Source organism: Mobula hypostoma, chromosome 16 (assembly GCF_963921235.1).
Source record: "Mobula hypostoma chromosome 16, sMobHyp1.1, whole genome shotgun sequence".
NCBI classification, from domain to species: domain Eukaryota; kingdom Metazoa; phylum Chordata; class Chondrichthyes; order Myliobatiformes; family Myliobatidae; genus Mobula; species Mobula hypostoma.
The window spans coordinates 63,630,416-63,652,228 of record NC_086112.1 but is presented as its reverse complement, the minus strand read 5'-3'; the positions used below and the strand labels follow the sequence as shown (position 1 = coordinate 63,652,228).

The window sequence follows — 21,813 nt, the reverse complement described above, 5'->3', positions numbered from 1 at the left end:
CCCCCTCTAAGATACATCCCATCAGCTCTGCAACAATGTAGAGTAGAGGAAATGTCCTTCTGACATAGGCAATGTCTATTCAGGGTACATGATGGTCCAGGTCTTAAATGGGAAATCAAATGTAAGAGGGAATACAGGGAATGACAGGACTCTCGGCAAAATTGATGGTCTTTTATGGAAGCTTGTATGGCCTACAGCTCCGGGATTGTGCTCCCAATGTTTTTTTTAAATTTTTTTTTGTTAGTAGGGGTTTTTTTTGTTTTAGTTAGTAGGGGTTCTTTTTTCCTTCTTTCTGTTTTCCAAAAAAATAGTTTCAACATTGTTTTATCTTATTATTATTGATATACTGTTTAGCTTTGTTAATCAGTTATTTGATAATTTAATTCTTATTGTACATATTGATATGTTGACTTGATTACTTTAATGTATTTTTTTGTTGATTTTCAATAATTAATAAGATTTAAAAATGAAAATGAAAATTGATGGTGTTGGGGTACAAGTTCATAGTCTGCTGAAAGTGGCAAATCCAGTAGATAAGATGGTAAAGAAGGTGAAGAGTATACTTGCCTTTATTGGTTGGGACAGCAAGTATTTGAGATGTCATGTTGTAGCTGTATAGGCCATATTTGCAGCAGTCCTCGCTGCTGTAATACAGGAAAGATGCAGAGGCTTCGGAGAGGGTGTTGAAGAGGTTCACCAGGATGTTGCCTGGATTAGAGAGCACTATTTCTAAGGAGAGGTTGGACAAACCTGGATTGTTTTTTTTTGGAACGTCAGAGGCTGAGCGGCAACTCGATAGAAGTACATAAAATTATGTTCGGCACAGATAGAGGTGCCCAGCTTTGAGATCCCAGATCAGTTCCGATGTAAACCTGTGAGGAGAGTTTGTCCCTTGTGTTGGGTCACCATCACAAATTGAATCTGCCAGCTGCATTCTTCAAGGCTTGGCCAGTTTTGGTGGACATTGAAGTCCCCCACTCAGAGTACATTCTTGTGATGTTTCATGCTTCTTCTACATAGAAGAAATGATTTATCAGCTTAGACCAAATGATAATCAGGAGGATATTTGACCTGATACCATGAGAGTTTAAGGGGTTGGAGTTAATACTGAGAACTTCAGGGATTCACCTATTCACCTTTCTACCAACGTATCACCATGAAGTGGGAGACACAGAACTACAGGAGGTTAGGAAGAAAGGCAGTTATAATGAAGAATTATTTTTGTCCAAGTATGTGAATTTTAAGTTGAGAGATTGGTGAACTGAGAAAAAGAATCTCAGGGTTGTACATGGTGACGTGCATATACTCTCATAATAAATTTTATTTTGTACTTTGAACGCTACAAGCCAGCAAGCGCACAGCCGACCAGTTGGCATTTATAATATAAACAAAGCCCTATATTTTTGTTTTTACTACTGAATGAACTCTTACCTGTAGATATGGTGCATAATTAACCCATTTGAATGAAACAGGGCTCTTAAGGAATTTTTTTATTTGGATCTTCTATCAAGGTGGACAATAAAGCTGGACAATTCAATGTTGTAATAATTATGGTAAATTTTGTATCACTTCTAGTGTGAAGATAGCACAATCACTGGCAACTATAGAAACAAACGTTGTCATGGCAGCAGTAAAGACCCTTTCAAGTGTATACCATAATTACAAATCAGCATATCTGCAAGTGAACAGCACTTGAATTCTGCAACCACAGATGCAAATAGATTAACCTGCAGTTTCACATGCAAATTGAGCAATTGCTTGAATACAAAATACAGTATACAAAATCACCAGGTACAAAATAATTTCTATGAAGCTCAGAATCAACTAGCCAATTTTCACTGTAAATGTAGTGCAATCATTCTTTTGCAATCTTTAACAGAGCCTTTAGGGTTGTTGGGCTGAAGAACACTTTAAACTGGTACCTTTGAAGATAACAGCCAGCAAGATGCTCTTACAGGTTGGCATGTTAATGATTTCTATGCCTGAGGACACCAGAGTGGAAGGAAAGGATAGGCAAGACATCCATTTCTGGTGCAACACACCTCTCCTTCCCCTAGTGAGCTTAGCATAGATGTACTGAGGTGTTGAAGAATCTGTGTATGTAGCCCTTCGGCTCCAGATCATCAACCATCTAGTGCAGTCTCAGTCCGTTGAGTAGGAGTTGCCAATGTGAATAAATAAATTGAAAGGATTTTTAATGCTGCCATGACAATATTTGTCTGCAAATAGGTAATTTATTCCTTTATTTTATTACTGATGTTAATTTACATCAATTTAATGTGTTTTAAAATAAATTGCTTATTAATAGAAGTAAAAACTAATAATTATTTAAATATTTCAACTCTTTCTAAAGGTTGTAGTTTATCAGATATGTTTAGAAACAATTGAAAAGGACTTTAACAATGAGCTGTCAAAGGTCAATGAGGTAGAATGTAGTTGGGAATGGAGAAGGAGAGGATCGCCCCTCAAGGTCCACTGCCTGAGTCTAAATTGTTGGCTGGAACATGCATGATCTGGCTCAATTATTCCTCTTCTGAATTAGTCTAAATGGATTAGATTGAAGGAAAAAATTACTTATGAAATAACTTTAAAAACTGGGTCCATATTTTAATTGGGTACATTGCATTCAGGTTGGAATATGAATGTCATGTACTAATTCAAACAGATAGCAAGATTATACTTGAGGCCAGGTTAAAAACTTAATGTCAACTTTACCTGATATCATATTTTCTAATCTGTTTTCAAAAATGTATGCCTTATTTAAATTTAAATTTTAGAAGATTTAACGGGGTCTAAATTCGAAGGCAGTCTAAAACAGGTGTATAAGGATCACTAGACTCTGGTAAGCAAACCTCTGGTGCACAAGCTTGTCCCCAGACCTCATTGGAAGAAGAGCAGCACCGTCTGATCTCCCAGAGTTTGCCATTCTGTACTCTTTAGTTTACAGCCATCTCAATTGCCATGATAGCCCACAGGTATACTCGGAGCAAAATGGTAAGGAAGTGAATGACAGGAAGAGGAAAAAGCAATCAGCATATTAAGGTTGTATATTAATAAATATAGAGAGACTTTTGTTTCTCCTGGTCCTGTGTAAAGATTTGTTTAAAATTAAGTTGGACAGGTAGAAGTAGAGCTTGGATTAACCTTAACAAATTCAGATGAAGGTTCAACTAGGCAAAATCCTTGATGAATTGAGTAGAGTTGTATATCCAGTGCCAAACTGACAAGGCTCCTCAATCTTCGTAAGGTTATTAATGTTCGATAGGCTTATAAAATGGATACTGCAGATCTATTTTCTACTTCATTTAACTATTTTAGACAAAATGTGTTGCTATGGAAAGTGCCATGTCTTATGTTGTTTTAAGTCGTTCGTGGGATGTGGACATTGATAACAACATATTCCTACTTGCCGCATTGTGACACCATTGTTAAACGTTGTTCGTTAATTAGTTTCAGAAAGAATCACCAATTACATCTGTTTTATCACCTCATCCCCACAGTAATATTACATTCTAACTCTCCATTTGACAGTAAGTATTAACAGAATAAAGCATCTTAAAAGTCATGAGAGGCATGTACTTCGGCAAAATTGGGAGTAGTTTTAATGTAGTGATACCAGACTAAGTGATCAAATGTTTGCTGTCTGGAATGTTTTAAGAATCATCTTAAGGAAGATGTTATGTGGCAGAAGATCTTTGGCAGGGAATTTCAGAGCCTTAGAGCAGTTGGGCATGCTATGCACTGGTGTGCATCGAATAAGAAACATGTCGGACTTGTGTTCTGAACGCAATGGCAAGATCTTCTGGGCATACCCTCAGAGGATGACACTGCATGCATAAAGAGTAAGCACAAGCTTGCTGTAAATGTGCACTCCTCCCTCAATGAGCTTCAGCAAAGAAATATCCAAAATTCCAGCATGGGTACCTGTCTAGGATTACTTAACTTCAGAGAGTTTGGGGTGTCTGAAGATGGACTGAGCTGCTGGCGTTTAGTAAAAATACCAGATAATGACTGACATCCTCAAATCTGTTAACCCAATTAAATCCACTTGGTACAGAAATGAATAACAAAATAAAGGGTTCTTTGTCGATTAGAGCAAAGATTGATAGAATGCAAAGAGGCCATATGAAAGCTGTTTTGACAACTGGAAGGCACCAGAGGAAAGGACAACAAAAAGTGGTCAAGAGAGGAAGAATAGTGGCTACGAGATTGCTTCGAGTCTGTGGTCTAGGCCATGTTCAAGGACTCATCAGAGGTCCTGAATGAAAAGCAAAGTTGTCATGGATGAGCGTGCCTCCACAAATTCATTCACAGTTTTCCCCAACCAGAAGCCCAAGATGAACCAAGTGATTCAAAATCTGCTGAGGACTGGATTGGTAGGGTTGAGGGCAGAAAATCCAGGTATGACCTCCTGAATGCCATGTCACACGCGAAGTGGTAATTCTGGATTAAACTTGAATCACGGGGGGAAGCTGCACAACTGTGGCAGGACTTGAATGCCATCATCTCCTACAAAGCAAAACCAAGTAACATAAATGGCAATGAGATTTCAGTCCCAGATGAGCTCAATGCCTCTCATGCTCACGTTGACTGACAGATCATAGCGGAACATTCAGATGGAACCACTCCAATTTTCCTACTGTCACAACAGGTCAACAGCAAATGCCATTTCATTGGCTCTTCACTGAGCTCTGGGACACCTGGACAATGAAGCTGCCTACATCAGATTGCCCTTCATTGACCAGAGCTCAGCATTCAACACTATTATCCTCTCAAAACTCATCACTAAGCTCCAAGATCTGGCCAAAATAACACCCCGTGGAACTGGATCTTTGATTTCCTCACTGGTAGACTCCACACTCACCATCAGCACACGTGTTTAGCCCACTGCTTTAATAACTTTACACCTATGATTGTGTGGCTAAGTACAGCTCCAATACTTAATTTAAATTTGCTGATGACACCACTCTTACCGGCCAAATCAAAGATGGTGATGAATTGGCAAATAGGAGGGAGATTGAAAATCTGTTTGAGTGGTGCCACAACAACTACAACCACCTCTCAGTCAGCAAAACCAAAGAACTAATTATTGACTATGGGAGGAAGAAACCTGAGGTCAACAAGGCAGTCCTCACCAGAGGATCAGAGGTGGAGAGGGTCAGTCGCTTTGAATTCCTTGGCATTATCACATCAGAGGATCTGTTCTGGCACTATCATGTAAGTGTCATTACAAAGAAGGCATGGCAATGCCTCTACTTTTTAGAGGTTGGTGTAGATTCAGCATGTTGCCGAACTTCTATAAGATACACATTGAAGAGCATCTAACAGGTTGCATTACAGTCTGGTATTGAAGCTCCAATGCCCAGGAAGAGAAAAGACTACAGAAAGTGATACTGGCAGCACAGGCCAAACTATTCCAGTACAGCTGCACAACTGTGGAAACTTCCCCTGACTGCATCCTGTCCATGAAAGTCGGTACAAATACCACACTGCTAACTTCCATTCTATTACCCCACTGTCAATCATCAAGGAGAACGCTCTTAACGGTCCTTTGCTTCCGCTGGAACCACGTAACTCCCTACCTCACATTTGTCAAAACAGCTACACTTCAGAGGCGAGGTGACTGTGAGTACTGCAGCATTAATGCGACACCCACAAGATTGTGGTTCCAAGGAACCCCAATGAAAGCGAACAGTGGGAAGCAAGAGGCACACTCTTAAACAAAAACAGTTGTTACCTTCGTAGTTCAACCATCTCTGCCCCAGAATATTGTTTCAGGAGTTCAGCTGTTTCTTTATGTGGAATTGTCCACCAGAGACAAATAAATAAAGCAAGTATAAACTCTATGTAGAAGTACAATGTTTCAAAAGGGATAGGAGGTAAAAAGGGGGTTGCGGGAATGGCTTTGCTCATAAGGGATAGTGTCATGGCTGCAGAAAGGGAGGACATCATGGAGGGAGTCAGTGGGTAAAATTCAGAAATAGGGACTATTCTACATCCTCCCCTACACCCAAGAGCCACTGGGACACCAGACGGATTTTGGAAAGGTACAAAAATAACAGTGTTGCTGTTGTGGGAGACCACACCATCTCTAACACTGATTGGCAGCACCTTAGTGTGAAGGGTTTAAATGGGGCAGATTTTGTTAAGTGCATCCAGGAAGGATTCCTGACATGGTATGTGGACAGGTCAACTTCATACTGCATCTGGTACTAGGCAGTGAACCTGGTCAGCTGACAGACCTCTGAGTGAGCAGTTTGGAGATGGTGACCACAACCTCTAACCTTTACCATAGCGATGGACAAGGATAGGAGCAGACAATGTGGGGAAGTATTTAATTGGGGACAGGCTAATTGGATTAGATTAGATTAGATTATGAAGACACGTAGTCCTCTTTTATTGTTATATAGTAAAGCATGCATTAAGAAATGATACAATATTCCTCTGGTGTGATATCACAGAAACACAGGACAGACCAAGACTGAAAAAGTAACGAAAACCACATAATTATAACATATAGCTATAACAGTGCAACAATACCATAACTTGATGAAGAACAGGCCATGGGCACACAGTAAAAAAGTTCAAAGTCTCTCAAAAGTCCCACATCTCACGCAGACAGGAGAAGGAAGAAAACTCTCCCTGCCATGCCCGACCACAGTCCGACTCTGAGTCGTCCGAAAACTTCAAGCCTCCGACCAGCCCTCTGACACCGAGTACCGAGCACCATCTTTGCCGAACGCTTCGACCCCAGCCTCGGTCGCCAGCAGCAGGCAAAGCTGGGGATTTTGGGCCTTCCCTCCGGAGATTCTCCATCGCACAGTAGCAGCGGCAGCGAACCGGGCATTTCAGAAGTTTCTCCAGATGTTCCTCTGTGCTTCTCATCTCTGTCCCCATCAAATCAGAATTGTGCATGGCATCCTACTTACAAATACAATATCATTTCACCGGAGAGCTGCGCACGCTGCGTCGTGTCGCCATCTTCTCCTCCCGCCAAGGATGGTATTAGGCAGAAACATGGGAATGAAAATTGAGAACAGAGGTTCCCAGGGAAGTGCACAGCAGAAATGTGGAGGTTGTTTAGAGTCTAATTGCATGAGGTTCTGAACAGATTTGTCCCACTGAGACAGGGAAAAGATGGTAAAGGAACTGTGGTTGACAAGCAAGGTAGAACATTTAATCAAAAGGAAGGAGAAAGTATACTTAAGGTTTAGGAAGCAAATGTCAGACAGGGCTCTTGAGAAATGTGAGGTAGCCAAGGAGCTTAAGAAGGGACTTCTGAGAGCTAGAAGGGGACATTTCTACCCTTCATGAGCATGAAGAAGGAAAACCCCAAGGCATTGAAGATGTATGTAAAGAACAAGTGGATGACTAGGGTGAGGGTAGAACTGTTCAGGGATGAGAGGGGAAATACGTGCCTGGACACAGGAGTAGGGAGGTCCTTAAGGAATAATTTGCTTCAGTGTACACTACAGAGGGGGGATTTGACAAGTGTGAGGTCAGTGTAGAACAGACTAATGTATTGAGACATGGTGAGGTTAAGAAAGAAACAGTGTTGAGCTTGTGAAACACATTAGGATAGATATGGATGAGGTATTCCCCAGGTTACTACAGGAGGCAAGGGATGAGATTGCTGGGGCTTTGATGACTGTATTTGTGTTCTCCCTAGCCGCAGGAGTGGTACCAGAGGATTGGAGGATGCAGGTGTTGTTTTGTTATTCGAGAAATGTAATAGGGAAAATCCTGGGGATTATAAACTCGTGAGTTCTATGTCAGTAGTGAGCAAACTGTTGAAGAGGCTCCTTAGGGACAGGATTTATGAACATTTAAGAAGTGTGGTCTTATTCAGAATAGTTAACATGGCTTTGTGAAGAACAGGTTGTGCCTTAGGAGCCTACTGAGTCTTTTGTGAGGAGGTGACAAAACAAATTGATGTAGTTAGAGCGATGGACGTGGAGGATATGTATTTTACTGACAAAACTTTAGACAGCACTTTTCAAATGCATGACTTCCACCAGTGACAACAAGAAAGCCCAAATCGAGAACAGTTATCACACGGGAGAACTCAGTTTCAAGGTCTCTGAATTATGCACCATCTAGCCTTGGACCAGTATTACCATTCCTTACCACTGATCAAAACTTCCAAATCTATACTGGCACCTGGTAAAGGGCAGTTAATTTCGAGATGGAAGTGTTAATCTTTCCTGAGATAGTTATCCCAAGATTAAATAAAAATAATTTCTACCTTCAGTGCAATGTAGAGGGTATATTCAAAGTCAAAAGTAAATTTATCATTGAAGTACATATATGTTACCATATACTACTTTGAGATTCATTGCTTCGCAGGAATTTACAGGAAAATAAAGAAATACAATAGAATTTATGAAAAACTACACAGAAGCAAAGACTGACAAACAACCAATATGCAAAAGATAAATCATGCAAAGGAAAATCAAAATGTGTTTCAGGATTTTATTATAGTGTGACCCACACTTACCTGTTTTTAAAATATAAAATATCCTACATTATTTAGTGGCTGGAGTTACCAAAATGCCTTTAAAACAGATTACATGACTATTCGCACAGGTGGCTGTTTCAGAGATCTTGCTGTATGAAACCTGCCTACAGAATCTTCTGAGACAACAATGACTGTCTCCACTCAGGCTTACTCTCCTGAGGACATTGAAACAATTGCTAAAAAGGAATTATTTGCAACAAGGAGATAAATATAGCACGCTTTTAAAGCAAAGCATGATTTGATTCTTCATCATTTTTCCAAACTGTATTTTCTAAAATAACAAAACCTATTGAAATCATCTGTCCAATAACACAAAATGATAAGAGTTTAATAAACTCTGAATTAACAAAACTCCTACTTAGTTTCTAGGAAATCAAACCATGGAATGATGCAAATGATAAGAAATTCTTTAGAGTTAATTTAATTGCTTTTATAACAATAGAACAAATGTTGGTCAACTCAGCTAGGTGAAATGTGCTTTATGACTGACCACCACTGGGTTGGTGGGTGCAAGTGACTCATTTGCAATTCCTGCCTGTATTCAGTAAAGGAAGATTGTTTGTTGGTGTTTCACCAATAAAGACTTTGCCTTTTTTAGAAAGTACAGGCAAAAATCTTGATTTTACAATTCCAAAACTCCTTAAGATTATTTTCTGGATAATGTGGAAACTATCAATATTGAGTGTTAGCTCATATTGGCAGTTTGACATTAATAGGAATTTCAATGTTGGACTGGAAGGATAGTTATTTTCTATTAGTGTAAAATGCAATGTATTGGGCATCACCAAGGGATGAGATTTTGGAAAAATATTTTAATCACTGGACAATACAAGCCAAAGAGAAAGATTTATATGAAATCAGGCTGGCAGATTTATGCAATGCTCCTTAACTGGATGTATTAATCCTTTCATTGGCTTGTCTCAGTTATACATTTGCCTCAATGATTCATTGTAACATTGTTTCCAAACTTTTAGTTTGCTAAGAATATTTGTCAATGAATCAATAATTGCTTAATAAACGAACTAGCAAAAGTTCCAATTCAAATATAATTCTGGTATTTAGGTAATACCAGTTCAAATGTCTGATGGTGGATAGACTAACATAACACTTGTCAAAGAGTGCCAATATTTCTGTGCAGACCTGGCTTACTGCAGCCTCTGCTCCATTGGGTAGGCTTCCGTTCTGTAATGGTGGGGGAGGATCCTTCGGAGGTGTCACTTCAACTTCTACGTTGGCTGTATTTGGCAGCTCTACTTTGTCTGCATAGTAAGAACATGCAACAAATCAGAAAATGATGTTGATCAATCCCAACTATAAAGATCAAATATGCTTAGCAAAATAAAGATTCAATTTCTTAAAAAAAAATTTTGTTTTCCTTGCAAAATATATAACTGAAACAATGAAATGTTATAAATTTTTGATACCACAATTTCACATAATGCAACTTTAAAGTAGTGTTTTTGGCCAGAAATGATTTCTTTTCAAATGTCAGATACAGAGGTGGATATTTCAGTATTCTCCTTTCTCCAAAAAGTGGCCATCTTGTTCCCGATGTTGGGGAAGTCCAGAACGAGGGGTCACAGTTTGAGGATAGAGGGGAAGCCTTTTAGGACCGAGATTAGGAAAAACTTCTTCACACAGAGAGTGGTGAATCTGTGGAATTCTCTGCCACAGCAAACTGTTGAGGCCAGTTCATTGGCTATGTTTAAGAGGGAGTTAGATATGGCCCTTGTGGCTACAGGGGTCAGGGGGTATGGAGGGAAGACTGGGGTGGGGTTCTGAGTTGGATGATCAGCCATGATCATAATAAATGGCGGTGCAGGCTCGAAGGGCCGAATGGCCTACTCCTGCACCTATTTTCTATGTTTCTATGTATGCTGAATATGTAGATCAATGGAAGTCCAAAATGGTACCTTTGTGGAAGTTGAGGAGAAAGGCATTAGGGATAGGTGAGTGTTGTTCAGGGTGATTAGGAAAGCAGGCTTGACATTCATGCATTGATGTTAAATAGTTTTGGTAAATGTAACAAAAACAGCAAGAATATAAAATACCACATTGGGAAGAAGCATTCAATATACTAGATACAAGACATTAATGAACCTGGCAGCACTGCTCCGACGGTGTGCGGTGTAAAGTGAGTCCAAGGACGGAAGATTGGTTTGTGTGATGTGCTGCGCCGTGTTCACGATCTTCTGCAGCTTCTTCCGGTCTTGGACAGGACAACTTCCATACCAGGTTGTGATGCACCCTAGAAGAATGCTTTCTACAGTGCATCTATAAAAATTAGTGAGGGTTTTAGGGGACAGGCCAAATTTCTTTAGTTTTCTCAGGAAGTAAAGTCGCTGGTGGGCCTTCTTGGCAGTGAACTCTGCTTGGTTGGACCAAGTCAGGTCATTTGTGATATTGACCCCGAGGAACTTAAAATATTTGATCTGTTCCACTTGTGCACCACCGATGTAAATTGGGTCATGTGGTCCGCTACTCCTTCTGAAGTCAACAACCAATGTCTATGGAGGAGGATATAGGCAGGAGTTCCTAAGGTTGTCATAACCGGGGGTGGTAGTGGGGATAAGCTCCCACTACCTATAAAGTGCTCCAAATGGCGTGCGACTCTAACAGCCTCTGACAACCAAGTTTAACTCTTGGCCTTCATGTGCGGCTTAGCTACCAGGCCGGTGGAACTGTTTCTACTGACAAGAGAAGGGGCGAAGGTGCACCACTGGTGCCCCAAAACCCGTTGCTTTGGGCATGTGGGGCTTGGCAGTCTTGGATGGGTGCCCGCCTAGGAGAAGGAACACTCCCCTGCCTTGTGGCCATACCCACCCATGAGAAAGGCTTCAGGAGTAAACCCCAAGGAAGAAATCTGGACCTGGGTTCCCTAAGGCAGTTTGATGTTATTTATAACTTCACTCTGGCAGCCTCTGTGACAACACTGGTGCCAAGCTGTATCAGTGCTTGTCCTTCCCTTGGACTACATCAGTGATGTGGAGAGGAGGAACCCACTGCATGGGCAACAGCCGGTTCTTCAAATCTTCCCGCCCAGGCTTGCGCCCTGGAGAGGACACAGTCCAACAGAGGCGTAAACCCATCATTCCCTGAGATCAATGGCTGCCTGCCTCTGATGGGCAGGTAAGGAGACAAAGTACTTCATCATATGCAAATATTTTAGTGGGACATACAAAATGGTTCTTCTTTATATTTGGGGGGCGAGTCCTTTGCAGACACACTACATTTACAGCCCAGCTGATCTATAGCCCATTGTACTCTTGGACGCATGTCCAAAACGTATTGCACCAAATCAATATACATGCTGAAATTTAACACTAACTTGACTTATTATTTGATATATTTGTTGATTCCCAGGAAATAATTATTTCCAAAAGAAGAATCCAAAGATGACAAGCATGTTTCTAATGCTATAATAGAACTCTGATTCCTACTCTGTTTAAATTGCAGATTCAAATCATACATTCCTACAACCGGTGAGCAACATCTGCCATTGGTAAAAGAGTCATGAAGAATTGAAACTGACCCTTTGGCCCGTCAGATATAGACCAGAGCAACACACACAAAATGCTGGAGAAGCTCAGGTCAGGCAACATCTGTGTAAAAGAATAAAAGGAGGGAAAGGAAGGAGGGGGGGAAGGTGTCAGGATAAAAAAGGTGAGGAAGAGGAAGAAGGAATAGTGAGAAGCTGATAGGTGAAGCCAGGTGGGTGGGAAAGGTAAAGGCACGGCGAAGAAGGGATCTGATAGGAGATAACAGTGGGCCATGACAGAAAGGGAAGGAGGAAGGGAGGTGATGGGCAGGTGAGGAGGAGAGGTAAGAGGCAAAAGTGGAGAACAGAAGAAGAGGAAAGGGGGAAGGGGAATGATAAAAAAAAACTGGAAGGAGAAATCAGAGCTCATGGCATCAGGCTGGAGGCTCCCTAGACAGAATATAAGGTGCTGCACCTCCACCATGAGAGTGGCATCATTGTAGCAAAAGGTGGAGGGGGGGGGGTCATGGACCAACGTGTCAGAACAAGAATAGGAATAGGAATTAAAATTAATAAAAAGAATTGCAGTAGCACACATTGCAAAGCCTTACCTGTGTGATTAGGAGTGCTATTAGGCTTCTCAGCATCATCCACATTGCATTTGTTTTTGGCCAGTTTGTGAAGTATTGAAGCTCTATGACGGAATTTACCTGCAAGAAGGAAATGGATGGGTGTTTACTTTTCTCCCAATTCCAGACTTGCAATCCCTTGTGTCTCTAAGTGATTACTTTTGTATAACAATCATCATAGAGCATGTCCTACCAAAAACCTCTGAACATTTTGTATAATAGGAGAAATTTTGGGGGAAATCTTAACCTACACTCACAGTGAGAATAGAGCAGAAAACAGTTAACCATTTCCATTCTCAACTTTCCATTTGAGCTTAATGTAGTTTGCTTGATATGACCAGGAACTCTGGAAATAAATGCAAAACTGCATCTTGTGCATGATTTCCATGTCAAACAACTCTGGAACAGCCAGCTCATTGGCTGAAGCTGTTAAAAAGCCAGGAACTCCAAGACTTTCCAGACAGGATCAAGTGCATCCAGACCTCAGAAAAAGTTTCAATCACAAGAAAAGTTTAGGCTCTTGCTACTTTGGTCACCCTGTTTCCTCTTGCCTCCACCCTTCCCATTCCTAAAATCATAAGAGCTGTAACGGAAGCCTCTCCTTAAATAAGGGTTTGCAGTCTTGCAGGTCCCATAGGTAGAATCTGACTCAGTTCCAATTCCCTGCTGGCCACTAGAGTTCCCACTATATCTGTCCAAATTCTACAAGCATCTATTTGGCAAATGAAGGCCAGCAGTTAAAATCTGCCAATCCAGTCCTGCCAGATTCCTTCCAGATACTAAAATCAGACCAACTATTTCTCTGGCACGATACTAACTTGAATGAAATAATCCAAAGATTAATGCTACAGTGCATTAGAAACAAATCAAAATAATTAGAAACATAAAAAAAAAACATTTTGGACCGCACTGACACTATTTCCAAATCACTTGCGGTATTTTCGTATAATTGCTGTGGAATTGACGCATACAAATGATGAGTTTGATGGTATGAAAGATGAAAGACAAATTACTCCACTTACAAGGATCACTTACTCTGATCACACTGAAGTAACTATTTTACTTATTTTCCATTACCATGATTGAATTTTAAAACATTAAACAAAATATATTTTATTACATCTTGAAAGAACAATACTTACTGCGATATTACATTCCTCTCAACCCTACCATTGAGAAGGGTTCCAAAAATTCATTGTTGAAGGGATCAAAATTTAAAAATTACTTCATCTTCAAAGTAAACCCACCAGTTTCTCAATGATATTTAAGAATGAATGTCACAGAGTTAAGTTTCTAAAGTCCACTAACAGTCTTAAATAATTGAGCTGACAGAGCTTCAACCATATGCATTTTGTGAATAGGACTAAGGACAAACCACCCAGGAGTTCACAGGATGGGTCACAAGAATTGGCATGGGTTTCAATCATATAGAATTGCCTTACCCTATGGTATGGAGGTCTTGTTTTCAAACCTCACTCCAAGACTTGATGTATCATGTAGGCTGCACTTACAGAAGGAATGCTTTGACGTTTTCAGTGACAAGGTTTAGTCTTGAGATTAAAAAATGTAATTTTCCTGCTCCATTGAATGCATAAGATTCCATAGAATCTTTTGAAGAGTGAGAAATTTTCTCAATGCATCAAGAAAATCTGATGTCATGTATCCCTTAGCTGCAATTGTACTCTTTCTGTGCATTCATCTCCATAACCCAGACTACAAGAGCAATTCTCCTTAATCTTAAACTCCTCTGAACTTCATGCAGTTGTGAAAAGGTGCCAAAGATGCATAAAGATTGATGGATGTACATTATCATTCCTGTGGGATACAAACGGAAACATTGAAACATAAGGAATGCCTTCAGCATGACCAACCCTCTGAGCAGTAATCAGTTTATGGGAAAACAGAGTAAAGTGTTCCAGGACCTTACTCAGTGCCATTCTGTTTTGTTCCCTTTATTCACAATGAACCTCCAACCATCATGGGCCCCCGGGGGTAAGAGGTTTAATGCCATCTTACCTGTTTACCGATCGTAAATCAGGAACTACAATGACAAATGGAGTGATATGATGGCCCATACGTCTTCGGTGCATCTGAGCCTGTTAAAGCTGTGAGGTTTTTTTATATTAATACTTTTCCTGAAGCTAGGAAAGGCCACAAATCAACCTTCTCAGGAGACCAGTGCCTACTTCAGGGCTGATTTCAACTCTGCATTGAATGCATCATATGGCAATCAATCAAAGCCTTTGTGCACTATTGTAATTGTACATTAATATCTCACAGGTTGTTTATTACAAGTGAATTTCCAAAGCCCTTCATTCTCCACAACATTGCTGTACCATTCTTTAATGAATTTCAAATCCTAATTTATTTCTTAGACCTTTTCATTGTTGGTTAAGTTCTATTCTGATGTAGTTTCACCTGGGTCTTTGAGGATGAACAAATATTGCTTTCCCATAGTGGCAAGTATTGGCATTCACAATGCCGAACTATCTTTTCTTGTCAGTATAGCAGTTTAAATTAAACCTCAACCATCTATTTCTCTGTCAGTTGCTAATTAAAATCAGCCACACTTGAAGCAATTAAATACTGCAAAAGTAACACATTTTGCTCGCTTTGCCACTGTGTATTGATTTAATTGCTGTTTTCACTTCTTCACTGGCAAGAGTCAATGGAAAAGCTTGGCAAGAAGTGAACAAATATGAGAACTGAGCTGGGCCCAATGCCATAATTATAGCTACAATGAGCAGTACTAAATTGTACAGTATTGAAATTATGGGTATATGTTAGTACGTTAACTTATGTAAGCAACACCTCTAATTCTATTTTCTGTCTATAAAAATATTTGCTGTGTTGCCATTATATTTCTTGTAAGAATATGATGTTAAGCATTCCATAAATATATTATATTGACAATGATGTCCATTGCTACTCTGTCAACTTTGTTATTACCAGTATTAAATCCAATAAAATCCTATTTTAATAATAATCAGATGAAGCCCATTTTGTACTCAGTTTCTGACACCCTTAATTCTTATACTCTGATTTACTACTTAACTGGATTTTTCTTTTCTGTGACCAAAATTTTTTCTTCTTTCTATTGAGTATAACTTTCCTAAAAAGAAAGGATATCTTGTTTAATTTTTTACCTAGAACAACCATTCACACGAGCGAAAACAAAGATCATGGCCAATACAGATGATCATAATCTCTTGTTCTAGATTCTGTTTTGAACAGCTAAGTAGAAAATAAGTGGTTTAATTTCTGAACTATCACTCGTGTGGTAGCCAGTTCTCTGGAAGATTTCAGTATGTTTCAGTGACATGGCTCCATGGCCTGACATTCCTGATCTCCCATACTTGCCTAATCCAAATATGGACACCCTATTAGGCTGGTGCAAAGATTCCTACTGTTTACTGAGAAGATGCTGGGTTGAAGTAAGGCCGCTAATACACTAAAGGAGTCATGTGGGTGGGCTGGAACAAATCCTGCTCTCAAAACACTTTTGAAAGTACTCAAAAGTTGGCCAGGTTCTAAACTTTGCTTTACTTGCTAAAAAAAACTATCACGATGTTCAAATGTTAAGCATCTTAAAACAAGTAAAAAGAAAACACTTTAATGAAAAATGGAAAATATTAATATAATCTGAAAATGCAAACCAAAAACATTAACTAGTGCCTTAAAGAAATTACAAGCAATTAAAAGCTGTCTTTTCCATAGTAAATTTTGAAACACCTAAATCACTTTGAAATCCATTGGCTTGAATTTTCTGCACTAGCTCCAAGCAGGAACATGATCCAAGAACACAATCTCCAGTGTGAACATGCTGTTTAGCAAGTTTCATGGAGTTGTATCAGGCCATAGCTTTGCTGCCAGACTAGAAGGAGGTGTCTGGTGATAGGGTGTGTAAAACTTACAAGTACCCAATCTGATAACTGATTTGGTTTGATGAGGACTGCCAGCATTTTCCAGCAAAACCAACAGATATTATTTTGTTTTCCAACAATATCAATCCCCAAGACTAATATAACACATATTTATGTTTATAAAGCATGTAGACAATTTGACACTGGGAATAGCAGGGAGGTTACTCTAGTTTTTCCTTTCATTGGTATATTTGTTTTTTTTAAGCAACCCTCCATGACTTTTGGTACTTCATTTATAAACAGAAGGAGAGATTCCTTTACTTGCTATTTTAGGATGGCAATAATATTACAGGAGATATCAGAACATTTATGGTACTGGGGCCCTTCATTAGCCAAACATGTATATAGTGGTTGAAAAAGAGCTACCTCACTTAATCACACTTTGCAGGTCAAAGTTCATTACATACACATCCAAATGAATTTGATGAGGGTTTCTGCTCCTACTACCCATTCAGTCAGTGACTTGCAGATCACCGCTACCCTTTGAGCAATTCCATAAATTACTTATAAATTTATACCCATTGATATTTGATCTTCTGCTAAAGGATACAAACCACCTCTATTCAATAGTTTTACAGACCTCAATTATATTCCTCCTTCTCTCTTCTAAAGATAACAACCCTAGTTTGTGCAATCTCTCGTCATAACTATAAACTTCTAAATCTGGCAACATTTTTATACATTATTGTGCAATCATGTCTTTTTTTTAAAAACAGTGATCAGAACTGTACACTGTTTATGCCAAGCCTTCTATTACTTATCACCTTGAAACATATGTTCCAGGAATGTTTACAGAGACTACAGCAGAAACCATCACTCAACTCAAAACTTTCTGGATAGCCAATGGGTGCCTGTGGAGCATTCATAACTAAAAATAGGGAAAAAAATTAATCACTAACTGAAGGTTGTGGAAAATACTTGAAAGAAACAAAGGGAATTGCAACTGTTGCCATGATAAATCAATTGTAACCTGGTTTTTAAAAAAACTGCAGTGTTTGAAAGGTTATGGCACTACAAGTTGAAATGATTCATGAAAGCTCAAGGTCTACTTACAGCTGGCATTGAATAAGGCACAGAGCAGCTGCCACCACCCAGAGTGAGTGCTGAACTATTGAAAGGTTTAAACAAAAATCTGAATGGTGATTTTAGATTTTTGAAACATGGATAAGTAGGAGAAAATTATGCTTTACTGCACCAGGACAAGCTGAATGAACTAATTATCCTGTTATTACTCCTATTTCCTGTGATTTTAAGTAACTAATGATCGCTTTTTTGTGTCTTTACCCTTTAAAAGTATTCCTTTAAACCATTATTATCCATCTTGGTCACTTCAGATTGATGAAAATACCCATTCCTGAGTATAGCCAAATCACTTTCAATGGTTTTCTTCCTGTACACAATGGACATTCCATGGAAAATTACTCGCTTTTAATATTTGTTATTCCTTGGGATACAAAGTAGGTGGCAAAATAAAATGTTAGTTTGTCAGTTCCATCAATCACAAAATCAGCTGCTTTAAAATACTGATTGCAGACTTCTGGTTTTGTAAGCTTAAATGAAACAGAACTTTAACTTTACTTCACAACAATACACAAAATGCTGGAGGAACTCAGCATGTCAGGCAGCATCTATGGAGAGAAATAAAAGGCTGATGTTTCCGACAGAAACCCTTCCTCCAGGCTGACGAAGATTTGGAGAGCAGCAGAAATCACAGATGGGGAGCAGTGAGAGGGGATCTCACTTATCTCTTAAACTTCTTCAGGATAGGTATTCCTCAAAGAGGTTTCACAGTGGAGTAGGAAATACCCATTTGTTATTTCTCTAAGTGGTTCCACAGCTAATTCTCAATTTCACTTGCACCAAGTTGTTTCAGCCCAGAAATGCCAACAAGACATCATTTTGCCATTGCTGGATAAAGTTGAGAAAGATGCACATTCTTCTTCTTACAGTGTGATCAAAGTGCTTCTTAGGCAGTCTCATGAGATTGAGGATGACATGTTTTTGCTCTGGTTTAGCAGATTCTGAGCACAAACTCTTCCACAGATGGAGTAGGAGGTGCTTAGGACTTCCAACACACTAGTGAGGATGTTGCAGTTTTTTCCAAGGAGGGGTTGAGATTATCCTTGAATTTTTTTCTCCATCTGCCAGAACTTGAGTGACAGAACTTGAAACAGGGTATCTATTTCTGTACTCTGGCACTGCACCTGCCCAACACGTATGCAATTAGAGCATCTGTGGTGGGGATTTTGACCTGTGAGAGGATATTGTGTTGGCTTACTTAACCTTTTAGTGATTTGGAACCAAATTTGGTGGAAATCTAGGTCTCAGAAGTATTTTATCACCACTGCCTGGTTTACCACATCTGAGGTCTTGATCTTCAAGGACCCTATGCCTCAATAGACCAGTCAATGCTTTAAACGTGATGGCAAATTTCATCATTGATGAGATGCTACAGGATACTTAATAGACGAAACAAAAGCAATACCTGAAGCAGAGGAAGTTAATTTTAACCCCATTGTTCATCAACACCATTGCACATCCCATTGACAATAGGAGATGACTCTTACAACTCATTCATCCCCTTGCAACTTGCAGCATCAGGCAAGCAGCCACATTTGTTTTCAGACATTCATCCTCGGCATGAGGATGACATTGTCAATATTGAATTTTAATGCCCGCCCCTAGCTGCCCTTGTACTGAGGCAACAGTTAAGAGTCAATCACGGTGGATCTGGATGCGGTTAAAGCCATGGAGTCATGCAATCTAGAAACAAGTCATTCAGCCCATCAAGTCCAAACTGACAGTAAGTATTCATTTACACTAATCCTACACTAACACATTCTGATTGCTTCACTAGTGATTCAACTGCCTCTGCATTCCCTTCACCCAGTCAGACTTCCTTCTCTGAAAGCTGCAAGTGAACCAGAGTAATTTTTACACTATTCTAGTAGTTTCACAGATACTGCTACTTATAAATTCCACCACTATTTACTTAAATGTAAATTCCCTAGTGACGTGGTGTTGTGGTGGGATTTGAAAATGCATTTCTAAAACAATCATCCAGAACTCTAGCAGATGGTGTAGTATGGTCCTGCACTGTACAAGACCATTGCTTTCTGTTCTGATGGGGTGGATGCTGGGATCATTGCTTTATGCAGAGACTGGGGAGAGAGTCTGCTGGATTTTCCAGCTGTAAGGACTGAGCTCTGAAAGACTGTGCTGGAAATGGCAAAGGCACTATTGATGTGGAAGGAGACAATAGCCCATTCATTGAAGTATTTCCAGGAGGCAATTTTCTACTCCCAACCAGATCATTTTTAACCTAATATGAGCACAATAAGAGGGATGCAACAGTTTGTCAGATTTGGTCTGAGTATCAGAAAAAAATCTTAAGTCCATATGTTCTGTTTGGAAATTAAAAGATCATGGTCAAAATGCTGTTACATTTACACCGAACAGATCTGTATTCCTGGCAACTTGATGTCCCCTTAATGAACTGAACGATGTGCAAAACTCCAGACTCCAATTGGAACTGATTAGTTGAACTGGTATGTGGTTAAGAAAGGCTTAGAAGATTATGTGCCTAACTTGGGCAAATGGAATGAGTTTGAATTGCTGTCTTGGTCGACATAGACCAACTGGGACAAAATTCCGAATTCTGTGCTGTATTAACATATGACTCTAGGACTTTAAAGAGCTGAGTCATGTGGTTAAGTGAGCAATTTATGATATTTCACTGCAAGTTCACTCACTGCACTGCGTCTTGTCCAGATGACCAGCAGATCTTTCAGCAATGAGGGGACAGTGGGTGACACTGAATGACAGCAGCAAACTCTTTGCAGGTGAAGAGATAAAGCACACACCATAAAAGAGCTTGAAAAAATGTAAGAGAACCTCAAGCTTTATTGGACTAAAGTAGGGCAGGGATCGGCAAAGCCAAAAGAATGTCAGTCTCCATTAACAAACTGATGTCAGCCATCTATACATGTTCTGGCTGCAACTCCAGTGCAGTACCTAGGTTTGTTAAGAAACAATTGCTATTCAATACCAAAGGGCAATGCAGAGAAAAGCCACAGTGCTAATTCTCAACTTCGCAGTCATGGTTATAAAGAATGACTTGGAAAATCTTAGTAGGGCTGAGCATCAATTTTACAACTTAAATATGGGGCACACTCTACAAAGACCTTACCAGCTTTAGTTCTCTTCTAAATTTTTCGGGGCAATTCTTTAAGCAATGTCTACTTGAACGAGTTACCGAAGGAGTTAATGCTGGAGAACCCCTGGGATGACCTAAACAAGTTGGTTTAATGCAGTTCCCCTAATGACTCTATAGCAGTCCTGAGGAACATTAGCTCACAGTAGGTCAGTTTGCAGCCAGCAACTTTCCTTGAGAATGTGATGTTGTGAGATGGGTACTTAATGGTCTACCGGGACTCACCACGTGCAACGAACTGTTTCTACTTAGCTTGGTAGCTATACAGAGCCTAGAAAAGTGACATTATGTCTTCTCTCATCTTTCTGTTAACTATTCTGCTCTCAATTAAGCAAAAGGATTGGATTATAATTAAAATTTTATACTTCACACATAAAAGTTGTTAATGTTTAATTTCTAATAAGTTTTCAATTAGGCTGTGAATGGAAATTGACTTAATTTTGTTATAGAATGATGGGTAAAGATTGTACCTCTGAAAGAAATATCCTGATGCTTTGAAATATCATCTGTGTTCACATAAAAGACTGCAATAGTTAATGAATCGGAAACTCCTGCAACACTAAGGGGGAGGGCAAAACACCAATACAAATCCAAGGTTGTGTCAGTAGTTCTAGTCTTGAAATTAAAGAAAAATAGATGCAGTACGAAAAGTATAAATGCCAAAGCGATATGGAATTTTTTTTGTTTTTTCAACATTTTTACTGGTTATTAGAAACATCAGTTAATTTAAATATGGTTAAATAGTCACTTTTACTCTACTCCTTACACACTCACTATTGTATGGCCAGATTCTTCTCTAATTCCATCTACAAGTTTGCAGATGACACCACTGTAGTGGGCTGGATCTCAAACGATGACAAGGTGGAGTACTGGAAGGACATAGAGAGCTAATTTACACACCCTTTTCCTCAATGTCAGGATACCAGAAGAGCTGATCATTGACTGGCAAGTACGGTGGAGCCCTTGTCTGTATCAGTGGTGTATCAATAGAAATGATTGAGAGCTTCAAGTTTCCAGGTGTAACTATCACCAATGATTTATCCTGGTCCAGC

General features: G+C 39.5%; 1 protein-coding gene across 3 annotated transcripts in view; it reads right to left on the bottom strand.

Annotated features, from left to right (window-relative positions):
* slc24a2 (solute carrier family 24 member 2) overlaps positions 1-21,813 on the bottom strand; it is a 259,466-nt gene that overhangs the window by 35,082 nt on the left and 202,571 nt on the right. For all 3 annotated transcript variants that reach the window (XM_063069018.1, XM_063069019.1, XM_063069020.1), the window contains 2 exons: positions 12,608-12,706; positions 9,659-9,777 (listed from right to left, as the gene is read on the bottom strand). In XM_063069018.1, coding sequence (XP_062925088.1) covers positions 9,659-9,777; positions 12,608-12,706 — 218 coding nt within the window. The remainder of the gene's footprint in view (positions 1-9,658; positions 9,778-12,607; positions 12,707-21,813) is intronic.